The 18,468-nt window shown below is 41.3% G+C and overlaps 1 protein-coding gene across 1 annotated transcript in view; it reads left to right on the forward strand.

Moving 5' to 3' along the window:
• The window catches only part of SLIT1 (slit guidance ligand 1), a 44,995-nt gene that overhangs the window by 21,987 nt on the left and 4,540 nt on the right, over positions 1-18,468 (forward strand). Inside the window, exons 18-27 of the mRNA XM_063307798.1 lie at positions 8,570-8,641; positions 10,067-10,230; positions 11,665-11,789; positions 12,416-12,513; positions 14,037-14,173; positions 15,061-15,154; positions 15,368-15,505; positions 16,247-16,484; positions 16,596-16,726; positions 17,046-17,200. Coding sequence (XP_063163868.1) covers positions 8,570-8,641; positions 10,067-10,230; positions 11,665-11,789; positions 12,416-12,513; positions 14,037-14,173; positions 15,061-15,154; positions 15,368-15,505; positions 16,247-16,484; positions 16,596-16,726; positions 17,046-17,200 — 1,352 coding nt within the window. The remainder of the gene's footprint in view (positions 1-8,569; positions 8,642-10,066; positions 10,231-11,664; positions 11,790-12,415; positions 12,514-14,036; positions 14,174-15,060; positions 15,155-15,367; positions 15,506-16,246; positions 16,485-16,595; positions 16,727-17,045; positions 17,201-18,468) is intronic.

Raw genomic sequence — 18,468 nt, forward strand, 5'->3', positions numbered from 1 at the left:
TTTTGAATGACCAATAATAAATCAAACATTTACTAGAGGGCAGATTTATGATGCGTCTCTCCATCATTGCTCTAGCTCAACCCCCCAGAATGCTTTCTACTACCTCAACTCAACTTTGTTTTTTATTGGGCAGCTGGGAAGACTTTCAAATAAAGCTGTACATTACTTTTGAATTAATGACCATGGTGTTTATGTGGCGCCAGAGGCACTCTTGTAAATAAAGACAACACTAGAGGCTGGAACTTTACTTTGCTGTAGGCCAAATTCCTATTTATGTTTAAACTAAAAGATTATTTAAAAAGAAGTCAGGTGGAACAGGGTGTTTGGAGGAGTCAAAAGAAACGCCTGTGGGGATATAGGTGTCCATGGGTACTATTTTGCCTTCCTGTGAGGTGCTTGAGGGAAAATTAATTTCCTATGACCTGAGAGACCTTTCTTTCATTTAGGCCATGCTCGTTACAAAGTATATGTGCAGTTATTGTCTTTCTTTATTGTCCATTACTCACTCATGTTACCTGCATAGGAGAAATTTCTCCTGTGTGAGTTCATTTAATAATGGAGACCAGAACACCCATCGATAGAAACATAGACTGCAATTTATTTTGATGTACTGGAGACCAGAACTGGTCTAATGGCAGAGAATGCAACTCCATGATATAGGTTTATGTAAATCAGAATGTACATGTATGATTATGTGATCAGAGATAGTGAGGTAATGAAGTTGGAACTACAAAAACAAAGGTTTATTGAGAATACAGAGACCGTGTGTTATAATGGTGAATGTCTGGTGTTTCTATTTCTTCCTGTTGTCTCTACTGTCCTTGCTTCCCATAGTTTTCCTTGCCTCCAAATATCCTTTCTCCTTGCCATCAGCATTTCCTTGTCTTCTAAGCCTTTTTATGGCTGTACTAGCATTTTCCTTGCTTCTCTAAGGGGCCCAGGAGAGGTGAACGGAGGTTGGTAGTAGGTGTAGGTGTGGGTGATCTGCTTAGCTTAGTTAATACCACTTTTCTTCTTCAGTTCCTCCTTTTGGAGCTTCAGAATGCTCTGAATCTCTGCAAGTTCTACTCATATACAGTAGAACCCTTATAATTCAATTTCTTGTTCCCTCATTTTTAAAATTGTTGCTTTGAAATCCAATGCTTTCCTTTCCTACAGCATTTTACCCACACACAGTGTTCAATTGGAGTATCTAAACAGATACCAAGTAGCACAAGTCCAACTTCTTAGACAGGCTGGAGGAAAGCAAAAACTCGGTTGAAAGCAACACCAAATTCCCCACTACTTAGCATAACCTTGTCTGTGCACATCTGCTGCACCTTTATATACAGCCTTGGCCAAATCAGACTGTTCCTTTAAGAGCAGCCTCTCTTTCCTGGAGAAAGTCAAAGGCTTGAAGAACAATGGAGGTAGAAGCTCTGGAGGGCAAGATGCAAGAGGGTGGTAACTGCAGACTGGTAGAAAAGGAGGTGTGCTGATGGAGGAATGCAATGAGTAATAGGCAAATTTTGCAAGAGGCAATAATTCAATTATCTTGCTAATAAGAGACAGCAGTGCAAATATTGTTCAAGGAATATGTTTGTGTTCTCCAATTGTCCATTAGATTATGAATGATGAGAAGATGACAAATTAATATGAATGTCCAGTAAGTGGAAAGGGCCTTCCAAAACATGGGTATAAATTGAGTATTATAATCTGAGATCACATGATTGACTAAGCTCTGTACCAAAAAACATAGTCTAAAAAGAGTTGTGCCGTCTCCTAAGCCAGTGATAGTCCTTTGCTGGGAATAAAATGACCTATCTTAGTAAACAAATCCACTGGCACCAAAAAGGTCATGTTACCTTTTACAGCTGAAAGATCAGTAATAAAATCCAGAGAAACTATGTGCCACAGTCCAGGCTGGAAGGGGAGCGGCTGAAACAAAGCAGCTGGCTTATTCACGAAAGTCTTAGCCCAGCAACAGACATGTCAGGGTGAAACATAGTCTTTGACATCAGCTTTCACTCTTTTACTCAAATTCTCTGAGCACAAGATGCAATGTTTTGAACACTCACCACATGTCCCTCAGTTTTATTATCATGGTAAAGTTGTAATACCTCTTCCCTCAGAGGAAGGGGAACATATAAAAGACTATTGTGAAACAAGTATCCTTCTGTCATAGCGAAAAGAGAATTGGTTGGTGGAGCTCCCCATCATCTGACCCCTGACATATTGGTCATGTGGTTGCAAGTAAATCCAATCCAACAGATCTAATGACTGCTTCTCTGAGTGTCTCTTTGTTTTTTTTCGGGTGTGGTGGTAAAATTGTTCTATTTCAAGATCTTGGTAGGGGAAATGGCCAAGGAGTAACATAATTAAGATTGCACCAGAGTGCATGTAGCAGCTTTTTCTGTGAACTAGAAACATAGTTGATATAAATACTGAAAGAGGAAAAAAAATGTGCACCTGATTTGACATGGAGTGAGGACCTGTGCCTTCTGCAGGTGTTCCACATTCTTGGTGGGTTGCTCCCTCCAAGAAATGCCTCCATTGTTAGAATGCTGCTTTTATGGCCAGCAGATCTTTACTTGAAAATACCATAGTTTCTTTCAGCCAAAAGGAGGAATCTGGAGTAAAAGGTGAAAGGCAAAAGATCCTCCCTTCCTTTGCCACAACCTGCAAGAGAACAGCACCCAAAGCTGATTCTAGGGCATCAGTTTCCACAGCAAAGGGGTGAGTGGGATCTGGATGCCTGAGTAGTGATTGGGATCAAAAGAGATTTTTCAAGGTAACTTGCTCTTGAGTACAGCATTTAAATTTCTTTTTTCAGAAGTTGATTGAGTGGTCTTTTGAGTTCTGCAAAATTAGAGATGAATTATATATAAAAATTGGCAAAGCCCAAAAAATGTTGAACATCTTTCATATTTTTAGGTGCTTGCCATGTGAGAATGGATTGTACATTTGCAAGATCCATTTCTGCTCCTTCTGTAGAGCTCTGATAACTCAAATGGCCCAGTTAGGGAAGATCGAATGTGTATACAGTATCTCCAAACAGCTTGTGCCTGAGAAGGCATTTTAGGACATTTCTGACATGAGGCTCATTTTAGAATGAGTATTGAATTCAAGATGTCATCCAGCTATATCACTACGTATTTGTCTAAAATATCAGAAAATATATAAAATTAAAATATTTAATTCATAGATCTGGAGAAGACCATGGGGCAATTAACCATTTTGTATACTCAAGTTTGTTATAAGGTAAACAACTGTTAAATATCCATGGCCCTCTTCCATTCAGATTAAACTGTAATCTCCTCTTAAGTCCAATTTAGTGAAAATGTATGCTTTCTGAAAGTGATCTAACAGATCTAAAATAAGAGGCAGTGAGTAGTGGTTGCTAATGGTACAGTGTTCGGAAGTCTGTTTGTTGTTGTTTATTCGTTTAGTCGCTTCCGACTCTTCGTGACTTCATGGACCAGCCCACGCCAGAGCTTCCTGTCGGTCGTCAACACCCCCAGCTCCCCCAGGGACGAGTCCGTCACCTCTAGAATATCATCCATCCATCTTGCCCTTGGTCGGCCCCTCTTCCTTTTGCCTTCCACTCTCCCTAGCATCAGCATCTTCTCCAGGGTGTCCTGTCTTCTCATGATGTGGCCAAAGTATTTCAGTTTTGCCTTGAATATCATTCCCTCAAGTGAGCAGTCTGGCTTTATTTCCTGGAGGATGGACTGGTTGGATCTTCTTGCAGTCCAAGGCACTCTCAGAATTTTCCTCCAACACCACAGTTCAAAAGCATCGATCTTCCTTCGCTCAGCCTTCCTTATGGTCCAGCTCTCGCAGCCATATGTTACTACGGGGAACACCATTGCTTTAACTATGCGGGCCTTTGTTGTCAGTGTGATGTCTCTGCTCTTAACTATTTTATCGAGATTTGTCATTGCTCTTCTTCCAAGGATTAAGCGTCTTCTGATTTCCTGACTGCAGTCAGCATCTGCAGTAATCTTTGCACCTAGGAATACAAAGTCTTTCACTGCTTCTACATTTTCTCCCTCTATTTGCCAGTTATCAATCAAGCTGGTTGCCATAATCTTGGTTTTTTTGAGGTTTAGCTGCAAACCAGCTTTTGCACTTTCTTCTTTCACCTTCATCATAAGGCTCCTCAGTTCCTCTTCACTTTCAGCCATCAAAGTGGTATCATCTGCATATCTGAGATTGTTAATGTTTCTTCCAGAGATTTTAACTCCAGCCTTGGATTCCTCAAGGCCAGCTTGTCGCATGATGTGTTCTGCATACAAGTTGAATAGGTAGGGTGAGAGTATACAGCCCTGCCGTACTCCTTTCCCAATCTTAAACCAATCTGTTGTTCCGTGGTCTGTTCTTACTGTTGCTACTTGGTCGTTATACAGATTCTTCAGGAGGCATACAAGATGACTTGGTATCCCCATACCACTAAGAACTTGCCACAATTTGTTATGGTCCACACAGTCAAAGGCTTTAGAGTACTCAATAAAACAGAAATAGATGTTTTTCTGAAACTCCCTGGCTTTTTCCATTATCCAGCGGATATTGGCAATTTGGTCTCTAGTTCCTCTGCCTTTTCTAAACCCAGCTTGTACGTCTGGCAATTCTCACTCCATGAACTGCTGAAGTCTACCTTGCAGGATCTTGAGCATTACCTTACTGGCATGTGAAATGAGTGCCACTGTTTGATAGTTTGAACATTCTTTAGTGTTTCCCTTTTTTGGTATGGGGATATAAGTTGATTTTTTCCAGTCTGATGGCCATTCTTGTGTTTTCCAAATTTGCTGGCATATAGCATGCATTACCTTGACAGCATCATCTTGCAAGATTTTGAACAGTTCAGCTGGGATGCCGTCGTCTCCTGTTGCCTTGTTATTAGCAATGCTTCTTAAGGCCCACTCAACCTCACTCTTCAGGATGTCTGGCTCTAGCTCACCGACCACACTGTCAAAGCTATCCCCGATATTGTTATCCTTCCTATACAGGTTTTCTGTATATTCTTGCCACCTTTTCTTGATCTCTTCTTCTTCTGTTAGGTCCTTGCCATCTTTGTTTTTGATCATACCCATTTTTGCCTGGAATTTACCTCCAATGTTTCTAATTTTCTGGAAGAGGTCTCTTGTCCTTCCTATTCTATTGTCTTCTTCCATTTCCGCGCATTGCTTGTTTAAAAATAATTCCTTATCTCTTCTGGCTAACCTCTGGAATTTTGCATTTAATTGGGCATATCTCCCCCTATCACTGTTGCCTTTTGCTTTCCTTCTTTCTTGGGCTACTTCTAGTGTCTCAGCAGACAGCCATTTTGCCTTCTTGGTTTTCTCTTTCTTTGGGATGTATTTTGTTGCCGCCTCCTGAACAATGCTGCCAACTTCTGTCCAGAGTTCTTCCAGGACCCTATCTACTAAGTCCAGTCCCTTAAATCTATTCTTCACCTCCACTGCATATTCCTTAGGAATATTAGTGAGCTCATATCTAGCTGATCTGTGGGTCTTCCCTAATCTCTTTAGTCTGATCCTAAATTGTGCAAGAAGAAGTTCGTGATCTGAACTACAGTCAGCTCCAGGCCTTGTTTTTACCGACTGTACAGATGTCCGCCACCTTTGGCTGCAAAGGATGTAATCAATCTGATTTCGGTGTTGTCCATCTGGTGAAGTCCATGTATAAAGCCGTCTCTTAGGTTGTTGGAAGAGAGTGTTTGTTATGCAGAGTGAATTGTCTTGGCAAAATTCTATCAGCCTGTGTCCTGCTTCGTTTTGTTCTCCCAGGCCATACTTACCTGTAATTCCAGGTGTCATTTGACTGCCCACCTTAGCATTCCAGTCTCCTGTGATGAAAATAACATCTCTTTTAGGCGTGTTGTCCAGTAGGTGCTGCAGATCCTCATAGAACTGCTCTACTTCAGCTTCTTCAGCATTTGTGGTTGGGGCGTATATTTGGATCACTGTGATGTTAGATGGCTTGCCCTGAATTCGAATTGAGATCATTCTATCATTTTTTGGGTTGTATCCAAGCACTGCTTTAGCCACTTTACTATTAATTATGAAGGCTACTCCATTTCTTCTGTGGTCCTCTTGTCCGCAGTAGTAGATCTGGTGGTCATTTGATGTGAAGTGGCCCATTCCAGTCCATTTCAGTTCACTGACGCCCAGAATGTCTATCTTTAATCTTGACATCTCACCAATAACCACATCCAATTTGCCCTGGCTCATAGATCTTACATTCCAGGTTCCGATGGTGTGTTGATCCTTAGAACATCGGATTCGCCGTTCACCACCAGCACCGTCGGCCGCTAGCCGTCCTTTCGGCTTTGAGCTAGCTGCGTCATCACGTCTGGGGCTAGTTGAGCTCATCCTCTGTTCCTCCCCAGTAGCATTTTGACCATCTTCCGACCTGGGGGTCTCATCTTCCGATGGTATACCGACATATCTCTGGTTGTACTGATCCATTTAGTTTTCACGGCAAGAATACTGAGGTGGGTTGCCATTACCTTCCCCAGGGATCGCATTTAGTCTGACCTCTCTGTCATGACCTTCCCGTCTTGGGTGGCCCTTCACGGTTTAGCTCATGGCATCATTGAGGTGCTCAAGCTCCAGCACCACGACAAGGTAACGATCCTTTGCTGAAGTCGGAAGTCTGTAATTGTGCACAACTCTCAAGGAATTGTCTTTCTTTTTTACAAGAAACATTGACAGACACTGGTTATGTAGAAGGGTAAATAAATCCTTTCTTCAGATTGCCATCCAGAAACTGTGATTTGACTCCGGGTTTTAAGTTGACAGTACAATCATACACCCAATGAGGAGGCAAGTCAGCTGCTTCCTCTTTCCCCCAACATCAGGAAAACCTGTGTACTTTTCTGGCACAGGAGGCAAGTCAGACAGTGGTGCTGGAGGAAGAGAAGGAAAAGAGTGGGATTCCTGTAAATGGGACTGTTGATAGTTCTGAGAGACAAGATGAATTGCTTCTTGCTTCTAATGGATATTTGGATCATGCATTTATAGCTGGTCTATGCTGAATACTATAGGCACAGGTAAAGAAGATGTGAAGAATGGCAAAAATTCTGTATGATCATTTATTTTCAACTTGCAAAATATGACCAGCTAAAAGAAATTGCCCTTCAATTGTCTCAACTAGCAGATGGCAACACAGACTAACACTTTGCTGCACTTGTCAAAGGCTCCAACCCTCACTGCTTAGGATGCACATCTGACCAAACAGGTAGATGTTCAAGAAATCAAAGGTTCCCTCAAGTAAGAACTGGAAATCCTGTGGGAACTAATGTAGGCATTTTGCTTGCACAGGTACATATTGGCTTGGGAGTCACAGACACCCTGCAGCACCCAAGAGAAAATCCCTTCTCAAGGGTTCAAGGTTGTCCCACTACTGCCCAATGGATAGACACCTGCAGCCACTTTCAGTCTCACCTTGGCCTGACACACCACTCAAACACCTAGATCCAACATTTGAAGAACATAGGCACACATGAAGAGTGAAAAAGAAAATAAATGGAGACATCCCTCCAAAGCCTGTGTGGCTCTCTGCCAAAGAACAGAGAGGAAGGGGATCACAGTCCTGAACAATTTATACTTCAGTAGAGAGGTGCTCTGATACTTACCATAGGAATGCTGTTAATCCCATTGCTAACACCAAACTGTGGGAGAAATTTCTTCATTCTAAGTTCATTTAATAACTGATAATAGAACACCCATTGATAGAAGCACAAACTGCATTGTATTACAGTATACTGTGGCCCAGAACTAACTAGTCTAATGGGCAGGGAATGCAACCCCTTGACATAGGTTTATGTAAATTAGAACCAAAATGTAATTCATGAGGTCATAGGTAGTGAGATAATAAAAGTGCAACTACAAAAACAATGTATTGAGAATACAAAGACTTTGTTAGAATAATGGTTACATCTGATGTTTCTATTCCTTCCTGTTACTTCCCTTGTCCTTACTTCCCATAGTTGTCCTCACCCCCAACTATCCCTTCTCCTTGTTATCAACATTCCTTTGTCTTCCAAGCATCTTTATGGCTGTACTGGCACTTTTATTGCTACATCAAGGGATCTAAAGAGGTGCCTGGGGGAGGGGTGTTCTGCTTAGCCTAGCTCAGAGGTTCCCAAATTTTTTTTTTGGTTCCCAAACCATGTGTCACAATGCCCCAGGGTGTCGCAATGAACTCACTAACCATTGCATTGATTAAGCAGTAAAAATACCCCATGGTTCCCTGTGAGTTCTCTGGGGCATCCTGGGGCATTCCAGCAGACCGTTTGGGAACCGTGGGCCCAGCTAATATCTGTTTTCTTCTTCTCCTGCCTACCAGTCTATAGGGTAATGCTTGGCTTAAGAGGCTGATGGTGGAGCAGGCTTAATGACATTCTGAATCCTGAATTCCTAAGCTCCCACCAGATTTACTAAGACCAAGTGCCCCAACTATAGCCTTCTAAAGATAGTAGACAATGGGGCATTGCAACATGAAAAGCTAGGACTCTGGTGCTTCCTCTCCATAATCGGAACACTTGTTTGAGCATAAGAACATTTGCCTATGTGTTTGCATTCAGGTCTCTCCATGGAAATGATATCTCTACACTCCCTGAAGGGATCTTTGCTGATGTTACCTCCCTATCTCATCTGTGAGTACCTGTTTCATTAGTATAAGCAGTTGTTCCTCTTACTCCATGTAGTGTTTCCTAGCATTTTGTAGGATGGTACTTGGAGGTATAAAGAAGAAAGCACCATTTTTTTTTACTTTTGTTTATTCAGCTGTGCAGAGAAGGTGCTAGGCACATGTCTTGGGTAATAACTGTCCTAGACAAAGTAGTTCAAGAAGCTTTGTAGGTAGCACTGTTCTCATTGTTCTGTGGTGGTAGGAACTGATCCAGCGTAGCTTGCTGAAGTGTGTTGAGATTTCTTCTGGCATCTTTCATCATGAGACAACAACTTAACTTTTAATACTCCATTGTGTACCTACAAGGAAAGCAAGCTCTTGACCCCTCCATGGGGAAAGAAACTGGAGTGCCCATTTTGTCTTCTGCTGCAACTCAGAAGAATGAAGGAGAAAGAGTTCTAGACCAAGGCTGGGTTAACACAACATGATTTGTTCATCTATGGCTTAGCATGTTGTGATTTATAAATTAGAACCTAGTAAGAGTGAAGCCAAGCAAGTATGTTTATTCAGTAAACCATCAGTGTGTTGGGTGAACATACCTGAAAACTTTAAAGCACCACAACAGTCCTAATTACAAAGGTGAATACAAGTGAAAGTAATCTTAATCCTGAGGACATAGGGTTTTTTTTTTCTGGTAATTGTCTGGGATTTTTTTTCCTGGCTCAGCCTTCAGAATTTGTGAAAGGTGAAAGGTACCCTGTGCAAGCACCAAGCCATGTCTGACCCTTTGGAGGGACACCACTTTCGCGACATTTTCTTGGCAGACTATAGCGGGGTGCTATTGCCTTCCCCAGTCGTCACCTTCCCCAGCAAGCTGGGTACTCATTTTACCGACCTCGGAAGGATGGAAGGCTGAGTCGACCTGATCCGGCTACTCAAGAATCCAGCTTCCGCTGGGATCGAACTTGGGTCGTGGGGAAAGTTTCAGTTGCAATGCTGCCACCTACCGCTCTGCGCCACACGAGGCTGTCTTCAAAATTTACATACGTTTTAGATTATTTTAGACATGCTTATGAGCACTATCTTTAGGGGAGGAGGAAACCCTACACACTATCTCGGTTTACATTCATTGCACAGGGTCTGCAACCTCAGAGATATGTGATATGAGCACATTGCATTTTACTTGAGGCAATTAGCAGATTTAGCATCAGGTATTAAGAAATCAAACAATAAGCTTATATATGTGACACATCCCTTTAACATAAATGATGAAAATAGAGACTATCCAAAATACAACAATGTTCCATTTTAAAAACAGATGGAAGTAGAAATGAGGTTATTAATCAGTTCTAGGGCCTCAAGAGGCATTTACACAGAGTGACCAGATGAAAGGAAGGGATCTTGTACTTTGAATAATTATATAGGCTTTATGGTTCTTCCTGCCCTACAGAGCAATTGGTGCCAACCCCTTGCATTGTGATTGCCACATGCGCTGGCTTTCAAGCTGGGTCAAAACTGGCTACAAAGAGCCTGGCATTGCCCGTTGTGCTGGTCCTGTAGACATGGAAGGCAAGCTTCTACTCACCACTCCAGCCAAGAAGTTTGAATGCCAAGGTAAGCTACAGAAGCAACGAGGAAAATAAAAGGGCTCCTTTTAATGAGAAGGCATCAGCTCTGAAGAACAGCATTGCATAACTAAAGGTACCTTAGCTATGAGCACTGTAGTTTGTTCTGCCCAGCTGAGTTGCCCATGACTAGGGCATCTGTGCTAAAACCCATGTCAGGAGCTGGCATAAATGTTATAAATCTGAAGCTGTTGAAGTTAATATCGGGCATATGAAAAAAAGAGGGAGTCGTGATATTTGTTAATATGTGCAGAGATGTGAGGAGGATGGAATGAGGGAAGCTGATTCTAATCAGTGAAGCCAATAAACGTACCCCTGCTCTCCTATGTGGCCCATGGTACTGAAGACGATGAAAGACGCATTCTGATGAAAGGCTTGGAGGATGGGCAGAGGCCTAGCATCAGCTATGTCAGCCTGGTGCCTTGCAGATATAATGAGATTATAATTTCCAGAATGCCTAATTAGCATGATAACAGGCCTTGAGTCAGAGCCCTTTCTTCCATGTCTGACACACCAGTCCTCTGATATGGAAAAGGGCAACTCTGTGTAGGGCTTGCATATCAAACCACTAAAAAGTAAATGAAACTGTAAGTCAAATCATTTGTCCATCTAGCCAAGTATTCTGACTGGCAGTAACTCTCTGGGTTTTAGGCAAAAGTCTTTTGCATTGCTTGTTCCTGGATCTTTTATAAAATGGGAATGCTTAGAATTGAATTTGGGACAGTTTGCATATAAAGTTATGTTCTCCTACTGAGAAACAGTGGCTACCATTGAGAAAGGAGCAACAATTAACAATAAACAAGATCAGGCATTAATATTGTACTGAAAGATCACTCTGTGTCAGTTTCACTCCAACTCCTAAAAGAACATGGCAAAATGAAGGCAGACTGACCTCCTGCAACTTGGATTCCAAGTTCTATTTGGAATTTGAATGTCAGGGGAAGGAGACTCACCATGGGTGTTTGTAGTAAGTGGAGATCTTCTCTGTCCTATCCTTCCTCTTCATTGTCTCCTTGTAAATGATCAGTTGACTGCAGAATTCTTTAAAAAGTTCTTTTACTCCCTGTGCAAGGAATAAATGGGGAAAAAAACCTGTTTGCTTTTGCAGAAAATTAAGACTGTTTTAATACCAGGACACCAGTCTGGCCTGGCAATTTGGCATTATGCCCAGGAGCAGATGAATGGATGCTCCTTTCAGCATTTATCCATTTATTTACATATATGCACCACATCATAAATTTGTCAGAGACCCATGCTTTCTACTATCAGTAAACAGGTTGCCTTCAAAGGGAAACACCTTGGAAGAGATCCTGATCAAGAAGCACACAGCCTTTATAGTCAGATGCAAGGAACTCGTCTTCAGTTATTTCAGCTATATTTCCTCAGTCCTATTAATGCAATGTCTATTTCCACATCTGTGCAGGGCCTCCCCCACTGATCATTCAGGCCAAGTGTAACCCCTGTCTCTCCAGTCCCTGCCAAAACAGGGGCAGTTGTCAGCAAGATCCTCTGGGTTCCTACCACTGTGTCTGTTCCAGCAGTTATAAGGTGAGAAGTGAAATGAAGAATGCAAAGGCAGGAGGGGTGAGTCACCAAGAAAAAAAGGGAGAGGGTTTGTTCCCTATTTAATGCTGTATCTTGTCAAGCCCCGGGTAGCTGGCAGACTCAAAAAGTGAGAACTACATGGATTCAAAAAGGTGTCTTTAAGGCTAGCCTGGGTGGCTCTGGATGGCTTATATCTACATGGAAATATACAGGCTGTTCCCACAACACACTTAACCAGGTTAATGAAAGACATAACAGCTGCAGTCATACAAAATGCTGCGTTTGGTTTGCCTTGTTGTGGCTTAGAACATTGTGCAATGTGCCGGATTGCTTTATGCTTCAGTATTGCACAAACCCAGAATATGGGTCAGTTCAGTAGTGAAATTGAACATGTTATGTGAACACAGCCAAATTGTTCCTTTGAAACTGAGCAAACAAAAAGTGGGGGGGAGCTACTTCAGTTATCTAAAAACAATTTAAAAGTTCAGGATAATTTAAATATAACATGTTATTCTTCTTTCATTGTACTTTTATGGCTGGTGAGCAAGTAATTGGTTTTCAAAACTTGTCTTGGCCAGAACTTTGTAATCCAAACAGTGTGACTGTTTCCTCTTCTTTCTTTATTCCAGGGCAAAAACTGTGAACTCTCTGTTGATAGTTGCTCCAGCAGGCCCTGTGAGAATGGTGGGACCTGTCTGCCTCAAGAAGGAGACGGAGCCAGCTTTAAGTGAGTGGCAGTTCAAGATTTCAGAAAGGGTCTCTGACCTAAGATGGAAAAAGATCTTGGTTAGCTGCAGTGCATTGTCTGCCAAGGATCCAGGGCAGTAACCTACTACAAAATTGACAGATATCAGGCTAAAATAAATCCAGCTCCATTTTCTTCCATTAAGCCAGAATCAGCCACTGAAAAATATTGGGAAGTAATTATTCAATGTTAATCATGTATACTTGCACTCCATTACCTACGGGACAGGAGATGTTTTTGGTACATGCTCTGATTTTGCAGGCAGCTTATTTCTGTAAATATGGCTTGGGATTTGGGAGGCAAAGCCACTGAAATACATGCATCCCAATGGAATAGCAACTATTTCAGCCTTTTGATACTCTGGACCTCCATGTGCATCTTGCTACTCCAGTCCTCAGAATACATGTGTGGGTGGCTTTCTGGGAAACAGAGCATAATTAGTCGCTTAAAATAAACTGCAGGCAGTAGAGAAAAAATGGGGCCCAGCCTTATCTGTGTATCCAATTTGCCAGACTGCTAAATGGCTTTTTATCATATCACCATATCAACATAGCATCTTTAAAGCCAGCACATAATGTCCTTTGGAGGCTGACAGAGATGCTTCCCTCCCTACAGATGCTACCCTGCACTACCCTTTTGTAGAAAGGTAGCAAGGAGGAATATGAATTATCTGATCAAAGGCATCAGGGCTGACAGCACACTGAACAATTCAGACTGTTTGTTAGGCAAGGTCACCTGTTTTTTTCTGTCTTTGCTTCTTCCTCCAGCTAAATAAGGTTCAGGCAACAGAAATGCAAATGCCACCATATGCAACTCACAGCATACATTCATTCATCTACAACTTCAATATTCTTCTCTACTTCATGTGAATGTGCATCTGTTTGCAGGTGTATCATATATAATTAGTGTATGTATGAATCTCCATATTATACATGTAGTTGAAATAATACTCCCTCATGAAGATTGTACGTACCACATGTAGTCATCAAACACAGCTATAGAGGTTGTTTTGAAAACTTAAAAAATAGTTAAAATAATACTCTTCAACTTCCCCTTCATCAGAATAGTTTTAAGGAAGTTAATTGAGAAATAAAAATACAGATCAAAATTCAGTATACAAAAGGATTCTCACACCTGTGCCTTCCTTTTGCCCTTCCCAAAGCGCCTCTTTTTATTTTTGGTGCTAACACTGAAGGCCTCACTAACCCTCTACTCCACCCATCTCAGAATTTTTATCAAAGCAACTTTTGCTCCTTTGCAGTTCAGGGACTCCCAGAGTGGTCCAACTAGCTCCTGCAATTGGAGACAAAAATGCTTGGTGTGCAAGAGGATACAAGATGGAACACTGAGAGTTAAGGAGAAATTGAACCAAAAAACCCCAAAACCGTCCCTACTTTTCATCTCCCTTAAAACTTAGATATGGATATAAATTCCAGAAACACCTCAAAGAGAATGGCTTCCAAACTTTGAATCTATCGAATAGTTCTTGTTTTCCTTATTAATAGATGTTCTTGTGTAGATGGATTTGAAGGTCCACGGTGTAATCTGAAGACCATTAATTGCAACAACAGTTGCAAGAATGGCGGCACATGTGTCAATGGGTCCACCAACTACACATGCTTGTGCCTACCCTTCTATACAGGTATGATATCAATTGTAAACTGCTGGTTATGGTGGGGGAGTGCAGAGCTTCTGCTTTTGTATCTGCAGTGAGCAAAACTGCCAGTCATAGTGTTTAAAGTGACCCTACATGGTGCTGGGAGTGGGGAGGCCACGTGCACCACAGTAGTCTACTAATATGACTTTATTTTCCATCCCCTTGTTGCAGAGATACTTTATAAATTTTGTGGATTATGTTGGTGATGTTAAATGTATCTTTTTATGTCAAATGTTTCTTTTTAACATTTAACTCTTTTTTCAAGTGCCAAAAACAGCTAGTGGAAAGATAAGCTGCTCCACTCTCCCCATCATGATTAATTCCTCTGTTGTGTCACTAATGAAAGTTGCTTCTTCAGAATTGCTATAGACATTGAAGATATTTTCTGTTGGCCAGTATCTTACTAAATTTGGCCCTTGGAAGAGGAAGGAAAAGGAGTGAATAGGTTTTCTGGTCTAATAGTTGAAAGACTTATGTAATGTGTAGCTCCTTGTCCTTCTGCATGACCACAAGAGGTTGAATGTTCTGTTCATAATAATAGAATTCATCTGTTTATTTTAATGTCACAGAATTTACTTATTGTGCATAGCTATCCTGGAACAAAATAGTGGGGGGAAAAGTGCCTGACTTGACCAGCATAAAAGAGATTAGGGATATTTCAACTTTTGAATGAATGGATGTTTCCATCTAATTGGTCCAAAAGCTGAACATTTCAGCAACATGTGTTTCTGTTCAGTGATTCTATCATGCAGACAGAAACGCTTGAGATAAAGATGGGCTTCCCTCCTTCCTGCTGACCTTGTCTTTGGGGCAGATTCAAGGAGAGACACTCTTTGGCATGCTTTTGCCTTTTTTCTGTCTTCTTCCCACAGGGACATACTGTGAGCAGCCAGTGGATGTCTGTTCCCCAGAGCTCAGCCCCTGCCAGCACAAGGCCATATGTAGAATCTCCCTTGATGGACCCAAGTGAGTGAGGGAGAGAGTGGAGCTTTGGAAAAAAAGGTTTAAAATCAAGTGGAGGATGTGAACGTGTACCAGATAAAAATATATAGTGGAGTTAGGAAAAACACAATGATACCCATGGCCCCGGCCATTTCCTGGTTGGTGTGCCTTGCTGCTTTTTGGAGCGCTAGCCAGTCCATCTCAGTGACTGGATCTCGTTCCTGCTCCTGCCTTCAGGTGTGAATGTATGCCCGGCTACGTGGGAGACAATTGCAGTGTGGACTATGACGACTGCCTAGATCACCAATGCCAGAACAATGCCAAGTGCTTTGATGAACCAAATGGTTATTCTTGTCTTTGTACCGGCGGTTTCAGGTAAGGATGTTATATGGAGACACTGCCAGGAATTCACATAATTTCTGTACACATACCAAGTGTTCTGCAAAACTCAAGATCAAGGCCTGCCCTTTACTGGAGGATTGACCCTATTCCGTCCTGCCTGAAATGTAGGTAGGAGGAAGAGTTGTAACAAAAGGAGCAGTTTTTGCAAAAAATATAAAGTAGTAGCAGTCCTTAAATAGCCATTTCCAAGGTGGCTTTGCTACACTTGCAAGATGGAAACCCTGCAGCATCTCATATTTCATGTGCTTTCTGCAACAGGTTGATCACAATGCCACCTGTGTAGGTGTGTGTTTTGAGTCTTATCCAAATTGCTCAAAGTTGCAGTGTATAGAAATAGATGTCACAGCATTATCCTTCCTCTATGTTGGACCATATTTTTATTTACTTGGGAAATAGTAGACAGCAAGTTGAATAAACAAATCTGAGTTCCTGGGATGCAAAGTGCATGATTACTTGTATGTCAACAAAACAAACATTTAAATACACACTTTCATTCTGAGTGTCCCTATGGAATGCATTAGGAGAAAATATTAATAGCATTTATACACCTACTGTAGGTGATGCCAATGGTGGTTTGCTGAGATGTCAAAGATAAAAATTCAATTTAGAACATTGGAATGATAGAGAACACATGTTGCTTCTAAAAATGTGTGAGTTGCAATAGGTGATTCTGGCAATAAACTTATGCCTAATTGTATGGTTGCTTCATTCTAGTGGTCAGCTCTGTGAGATCCCACCTCATGGCTCCTTTCAGTCCAGTCCCTGTGAGAGGGTAGAGTGCCAGAATGGTGCCAACTGTGTGGAATTAGGCAATCGTGCCTTATGCCAGTGCCTTCCTGGTTTTGGAGGGCTCAAATGTGAGAAGCTACTGAGTGTCAATTTTGTGGATAGGGACACATACCTACAATTCACAGACTTGCAGAATTGGCCCAGTGCCAATATTACTCTTCAGGTAAAAGAGATTTAAGTTTCCATCCCAACCCTCCAAGAAGAAGCGGTGTCTACTTTCCTGTACAGAGTTGGCTTTTCTGTTATTTTTTTCCCACTCTCTTGTTCTCTGTAGGTCTCCACAGCCGAAGACAACGGGATTCTCTTGTATAATGGGGATACTGACCACATGGCAGTGGAGCTGTATCAAGGTCATGTGCGTGTCAGCTATGATCCAGGCACTTACCCTAGCTCGGCTCTTTACAGGTAACCCTCTACCCTTGATTTCCCATTCAACCAAAGGACAGTTCTGTAGAATTTGAGCAAATTTATCTGCTTGGCCCTGCAATCTGCAAACTGACCTTTGGGGGTGAGGGAGAGATGGTAAGGTTTAGATTAGGGTCCAGCAACTTGTGTTGAGAGTTAATGTAGAAAGCAGAGAGTGATCTTTAAAGAGAGCACAGGGCAAGACTGACAAACGGTGCTGAACGAATGTCGAATGGGCAAGATTGACTCTTGATGTTAGATGTTGGGAAAGAGGTGTATACAAGAGCCCTTCTCATCCCATCTCTCTCTTTTCTCCTAGTGCAGAGACCATCAATGATGGACAGTTCCATACAGTGGAACTGGTGACATTTGAGCGGATGGTAAACCTATCCATCGATGGAGGTGATCCCATGACCATGGATAGCTTTGGCAAGGCCCACACATTGAATTCTGAGGCTCCACTCTATGTGGGGGGTAGGACTGCAATCTCTGTTGGGGAAGAGGGAAGCAATTGCTACTGAAACTGGAGAAAGAACCAGTTCTTTCCAACACTCCCACACTTTTACCAGGAGACTACCATATAGACTAGGAGGTTCTAGTAATTCTAGTAATTGTATCATTTATCAGTTAGGAGAAGGAGGAGGAGGAGGCGGAGAAAGAGGCCAATATGTAGAGAGTCAAGGATAAAATAGGAGAAAAGAAAAAGGCCCACTGGCAGATGGAAGGAAATAAAGTCTAATTGTCTAGGCTCAATATTCCCTAAATTGACATCTCTGGTTTTAATATTTCCCCACAATATACTAGGCTGGCCTTTTCCAACTTGCTATACTCCAGATAGTTTATGATTGTTTTTTTATAGTAAATTTCATTAGGTTTCAAGAGAAGAATAAAAACTACAAAAAAAAACCCTACAAAGAAAGAAAAAAACTAAAAAAGTGTGGAAACACAAGAGAATTTTTTTTTTAATTTACAAAAAGATGTGGCTTCTGACATTTAACAGCAAGGATATACAAAAATTTCCATAATTAGTCTCTTACTCTATATTAAACCAAAACACCACATTATTTCTATAGGTCATTCCACTTTAACACATAATAAGAATCACAAATCACTAAGTACAGTTACTCCTCCCCCTTATATTAAAATGAAGAAAAAAGAAGATTCATATAAACCTTTTGAACATCTTACTCCCATCCAAAAAATAAAACATATTTAATTATTCCCTTCCTACCACTATTCTGTACATTTCTGTCTACTGTAATAAGAATCAAATTAAAAAGCACATAAGTTGTCTGCTATTATACTTAATAGTACGACAATTTTAATAATCCCAATCTTAATAAACCCAAAAAACAAAGACAATTCAAAACAGTAATTCCACATTTTTAAAAGGTTATAACATCAATCAAATCCTTAAAGCAACCCAGATAAACATTCTTTAACCCTAATACAACAGTTTTAATAATTTTAATCTTAATAAACCCAAAAAACAAAGCCAATTCAAAACCGTAATTCCATATCTTTAAAGGCAAATCAAATCCTTAAAGCAAACCAGATGAACATTCTTCAACTCTTATCCCACTTCAAAATAAACCAGAGCAGTTACAGATCCCCACAATGTGCACAAGGCTTTCCTCTTGAAAGAATCAAACAGCCCAGCTGCCCTCCTCAAAGATTCCAGGTTCTTTTCATGGCATTCCACCAGGAGACCGATTTTACTCATGGCTTGCAGATCACTCTTT

The sequence above is a fragment of the Candoia aspera genome, chromosome 6 (genome assembly GCF_035149785.1).
Source record: "Candoia aspera isolate rCanAsp1 chromosome 6, rCanAsp1.hap2, whole genome shotgun sequence".
NCBI classification, from domain to species: domain Eukaryota; kingdom Metazoa; phylum Chordata; class Lepidosauria; order Squamata; family Boidae; genus Candoia; species Candoia aspera.